The 5,818-nt window shown below is 37.3% G+C and overlaps 1 protein-coding gene across 1 annotated transcript in view; it reads left to right on the top strand.

Moving 5' to 3' along the window:
- Window positions 1-4,877, top strand: part of LOC113227248 (nucleolar and coiled-body phosphoprotein 1-like) — a 35,515-nt gene extending 30,638 nt beyond the window's left edge. Inside the window, exons 14-15 of the mRNA XM_026460143.1 lie at window positions 1,998-2,343; window positions 3,996-4,877. Coding sequence (XP_026315928.1) covers window positions 1,998-2,341 — 344 coding nt within the window. The 3' untranslated portion in view covers window positions 2,342-2,343; window positions 3,996-4,877. The remainder of the gene's footprint in view (window positions 1-1,997; window positions 2,344-3,995) is intronic.
- Window positions 4,878-5,818: the final 941 nt, after the last annotated feature.

Here is a 5,818-nt window from a genome sequence, read left to right as displayed (position 1 = left end):
TAAGGTAACAATGTAATAAATGGTATTCATTACATTGTTAGCGTGATTAGGTTGTTGAGCGTGATTAAAAGATAAAATGAAGACAACATTGCTTGTTTGTGACGTCATAAGAGTTGAATATTAATTTCGTGTAGCTAAAATGGGATGGGACTCTGTTCCTAGTATTGACCTTAATCATTAATGTTTTAGATAGATAGGTAAAAACCTTTATTGTATATATATTTTTAACTTGCGTCCATCGAGTATATAACCAGAAATAGAGAGGAATGTCATTTAATTGGTTTGAAAACTTCTGCCAAATCATTATGGTGACAACTGCGCTCAGATTGGCCAGCTCGAATTCGAAACAATTGACGGAATTGACCAGCTTAATTAGAGCTTTGCTATAATTGATGAACATTGAAAAATGACAGGTATTCAATATTTAATTAACGATGAAATGTGATTCCGTATGTAATTAATTAGACGTGTTGCTGTTTTTCCCACGCCACAGAATGGAACTGCCCCTCAATGTTAGAGATATTATCTTTATTACAATAAACACAGAACATTTTTGGTATGTACCATTGACTTACAATTTTATGGACGTCGGGTCCGCGCTAAAAAGTGTCCGGACTTGTAAGGCGCTAAAATCGTATACAGAGCGCCAAACTCCGCTTTAGCCTTCATTTGTTCTACTGACAGCGCGATACTGTGATGACATAACAATTTAAATTTCGAATAGGTTGACTTGGGACATTTTTTTCGTGGTTTTTGTATTAGACCCGTCGTCCATTTATTTGTAAGTCAATGGTATGTACGCAGACGTACACACAGGTCAGTTGTCGGCGCTGTACTATTTCAACTTTCTAATTAGTGATTTCAGCGCAAACGAGAGTTAATATTTAAAAGTGATATAAGACCCATTTGCCTGATGAGTTGCCAGGGATGGATGGCTCTTATTTCGTGTCTATTGCTGGTTATATACTCGATGCTTGCATCATACAAATGCCAATAGAATAAATGGATTAAAAATGGAATGTAAACTAAACGATGTCAACCGTGACCATGGGACCTGTAAAGAGCCCGAAACGTCAGTTTGGTTGAAAAAACAAATATACGCGATTTAAATCCGGAAAAATAGTTTCATTTCCTACATAATTTTAAGTTTTCGTTGTTCTATCTGATACTTTTTAGATCTATACTCCGACGAGTTCCACCCCCCGTCATGCACAGATTTATTGAATAGAATAGAATAGAAATCTTTTATTACTATGCCACAACAAAAATATACACAGTAATAAAATGAAGATAAAAAAATAGATGAAGCTACATTAAAACAAAAAATTAAAATAAAAAGGAATAAAAATAAAATCATACACAATAACAAAGCAAACATGAAATATTTAACACAATTAGATTAAGTGTCATGTGCGTGGCTGTGGCGTATGTAACAGGATCCCACTCAGCTATTGTCATCACCGAGAAAAGGCTGTGACGCTGATTTTCAGTGGGCCCTAAAACCGAGTGAGTACCGGACATGTGTGTTGCGAATATACGAGAAAACTTAAATAAATTACATAAATATTTCTATAATATAGTGTGTTGTGTTCAGTTATATGTATAGAATACTTAAATAATTATTTTGATACATATATAAAGTGATAAGTGTATGTAATGTAGTGTCCAACATTTACAACAAACAAAATAGAACTTATTTAGTTTAAAATGAATTTTTATTGCCTTATTTCTATACGGCGATCTATTCAAAAATATATTTATTTTTGTATGAAAGTAAAATCTGTCCAATTAATTTATTAATACAAAGATCGAACGCTTAGAAAAAATTCCTTCGATCCGGCCGGATTCGAACCGACGTCATCTCCGCAACGAACCAGCGGACCTCACGAATTTTTCTATGCGCTTGTTGTCGGATCTTTGCATTTGGTTTTCAACGACCTCTTAGCCGTAGCGCCGTCTACGAGAAATATGATGGTACCACTAACGCCCTCCTGCAGCCGCCCCGCCGACGCCGGGCACGCCGGCGCAGCGCCCGGCGCCCGTGCACATGGCCGACGGCTTCGAGCTGCTGAACTCCGACTCGGACGACGAGGCCCCGCCGGCGCCCAAAGTGGTGCCCGCCTGGTCCACGTCGCGCGCCCGCAAGGAGGCGCTGCTGCTGCAGGCGGGCGTGGCCGCGGCGCACGTGGACCGGCTGTTCGGCCTGCGCCGCCACAACCCCGACCTGCGCGACATCTTCCCCAGCATCGCGCGGCACCGCCTGCAGCGCACGTCGTCGGCCGTCTGGCGCACGCCGCCGCGCCTGCCGCCGCGGCCCCCGCTGCCCGCGCTGCTCGACTGACGGTCGGTCCTGAAGTCCGTTCCAGTCCATTTTGAACAAACAGTAAACAAAACTGTTTGATTCAAATTCTAATGCGACCACTCCATAAATCGAATAAGTTTTCGAAGGTTTCGACTTGATATCTCGTCATGAATAGCATCCTAAAATCGTATTTGAAAAATCATTGACTTTTACTAATAAATGGACGACGGGTCTAATACAAAAACCACGAAAAAAATGTCCCAAGTCAACCCATTTAAACGTAGTGACATGTAAAGGAATATGAAAAAGCTAACACGTTGAATTTAAATTGTAATGTCATCGCAGTACTGTCTAATTTTGCTTCCTTCGCTGTCAGTCGAACAAACGAAGACTAGAGCGTGAATGACGCTCTGTATACGATTTTAACGCCCTATAAGTTCGGACACTTTTTAGCGCGGACCCGACGTCCATATAATAGTAAGTCAATGTGAAAAATGCACAAAGGTGGTAATTTTTCAACTTTGCAACTATGATTTGTCTATGGTTGCATAGTGCTGTGCGAAAAAAACATTCGGTTCTTTCAATTAAAGTTTTTGTAATCGATTAGTAAATCGAAAATTTCAATCGCAATCGAACGTATATCTAAGTGCAAGGATTAGAAGGACGATTTAAAATTAAGATATCGGAAATTTTAAATATGCTATATAGTTATGTAAGGAAAACCGCTAGTAAGACTCAATTGAACTAATCTGTTCACCCAATTAACTAATCGATTTGTATTTGACGTTACAATTGGCCACCACTAAACTGTCTGTGGTCGGGTCAATGACTTGCTTGTTTACTTTTCGTTCAAAATGGATTGAAACGAAATATGCTAAGGTCGTAACTCGCGCAAAGTCGTACGCCCGTAACGGTTGCGACGCCACTCGGAGCTTCAAATCGCAAATATCTGAAGGGCACTGCCCCTGCGCTCGTCATCCTGAAAAAGTTGACAAGTCCCATGTGCTTGTAGTTTCTCCAGCAACCTTCCTCTTCGAAAATAGATATCATGGCAACACTTCCCCGGACGAACTCTTTAAAAAAGAAATCTAGTATTAATGCTATTGACCCCTGCCTCGATACAGTAGGATACGAGATAGAGATATGTAAAAGAAATGACAAATATAACGGGCTCGGCTCCAATCGACTTCTACCGCCACCCGCACATCAAACCGCGCGACCGTTGCACGTGCCGTACTTTTCCCTCTGCTTGGACCATTTGAACATTTCTGACCTACTAAACTCTGTTCAACCATTTATGTTACTTTTAACAGCTCGAATTATAATCAATTAGTGATGTCCTAATGCGTTTCCAATTCTATTTTTTTATATCAATCGATTTTATTTCAATTAATAATTAATGTTAATAAGGATTCAAGCGATGATTCCCGCTCATATGGAGAACAATCCGACGATTCATTATAATAAACAATAAGAATTTATTATTTATAATGTACTTCATTACATTATAGTTTATTGTACAGGTACCAAAATTTATCAATTTGAACAACACCCGTTACATAATTTGTTGGCTCGATAAATATCAGAGCTGAAGAGCATTTTTTTTGTCTATGGTTGTATGTCAATAATTACGGAACCTCAGAGGCATGCATATGTCAAAAATTAAATAAATTTTATTATATTTTTATTTCAGGATTTTTCATTCTTCATCTGGTTCGGTGATCGAGTCGCAGGCGGCACTATGTAAATATATTATATTTTGTTAATAATATATCGATAACGTAATCACGAGTACTATCATTTCAATTAATATGTTTATAGAGCTGACAAGTTAATAATTAACCCTACCCATGGTGGCGTTAGTAACCCTTTTGACATTGTTCGTGTTATCGGTAAGATAAAATTAGTTCTTCGAATTTCCGCATCATGGCGAGGGTCCGTATTATCTTGTCAGTCCATTATTTCTTCTTTTTCGTTTGAAAGCATATTATGTACTTACGTATCTTTGAATTGTCATTTTTAACCTTTTATCATGGTAAATAAGGTATAATATTACTTAGACAATGATCTAGAAAATACATATTATGTATTAAGTTGTTAAAAATCCACTAATTCAATTACAACTCCTCCATGTTAAGTGGACTACAATTTGTAGAAGTCGGAATATTGTTGCCAATTACCGTAAAACATAGTGTAATATAATTAATATAAAATAGCTTTTAACACAACCATAAAAAATTTTTTTCTTCAATCGAAGAGAGAGAGAATGTTATCTGAAACCATATAGATGTTACAAAAATCGTGTCTCGTTTTATTATAGCAGAACAATAATGTTGCCAGACAATCACATTAATTAGGCAATTGGTCTCAAACAAGGAAACTACTAGTACCATTGTAGATTAAGTTCCCAAAGTTATCCCACCGGGAATTGAGCCCAGTCATTTAGTACCACAGTCCAGAGGTCGTCAAAATGCTCGGTACTGACACCATCGAGTATATAACCAGAAATAGAGACGAAATGTCATTTGCCAAATCATTACTGTGACAACTGCGTTCCGATTGGCCAGCCTGAATTCGAAACAATTGACGGGTGTCGTCAATTGTTTCACTTCAAATCGACCAGTTTAACTTGAGCTTTGCTATAATGGACGAAAATTGCAAAATTACATAAAATATATAATATTTAATTACCGATGAAATTTGATTCCGTTTGTTTTGTAATTAGATGTTTTGCTGTTTTTCCCACACCACCGAATGGAACAGCTCCCATTGTTAGAGATATTATCTTTATTACAATAAATACAGAATATTTTTGGAATATACGGACGTACACACGGTCAGTTGTTCGCTATTTCATTCCTGTTGTTGTACTATTTCAGTTTTCTAATTAAAGAAAGAAAGAAAGAAAAATAGTTTATTTGGTAACCATAATACAAATAGAACGTAAAAACAAAAATTAAAATAACCTTATTATAACATTTACTTAAAATAAAACAGTATTACATTTAAAATGGTACCTAAAAGGTCTCCACTCAGCTTATTTGTAACGAGACGTAGGGAAACATCTCGTTACGCTGATTTTCAGTGAAGCCAACAATTTACAGTTAAACAAAAATAAAGTGGCTTCGACCATGTAAAAAGAAAAATAAAGAAGAATTTAATTTAAATATGAAAATTCTATTTAAAAAAGGAGAAACTGCGAGTACGTGTAGAGTCTGTGTGAGCGTGTATTGTGTGATCACTGTGTTACCATGTATGTGTAGTTGTGATATTAGTGTCAGTAGTGGAATGTCACAATCGCACCGCACGACTGCCAGTGCTGTTGGACACCTGGCTAGATAATAAAAATTTCTTAAAAGATAATTTGAAGGATGCAACAGATTTTTTTTTTTTATTTAATTAGTGATTTCCGCGCATACGAGAGTTGATGTATAAAAGTGATACAAGGCCCATTTACCTGACGAGTTGCCAGGGATTGCTGGCTCTTATTTCGTCTCTATTTCTGGTTATGTACTC

The sequence above is a fragment of the Hyposmocoma kahamanoa genome, unplaced genomic scaffold (genome assembly GCF_003589595.1).
Source record: "Hyposmocoma kahamanoa isolate Upper Pololo Valley unplaced genomic scaffold, ASM358959v1 204, whole genome shotgun sequence".
In the NCBI taxonomy this organism is placed as follows: Eukaryota; Metazoa; Arthropoda; class Insecta; order Lepidoptera; family Cosmopterigidae; genus Hyposmocoma; species Hyposmocoma kahamanoa.
This window is presented reverse-complemented; position numbering and strand designations above follow the sequence as displayed.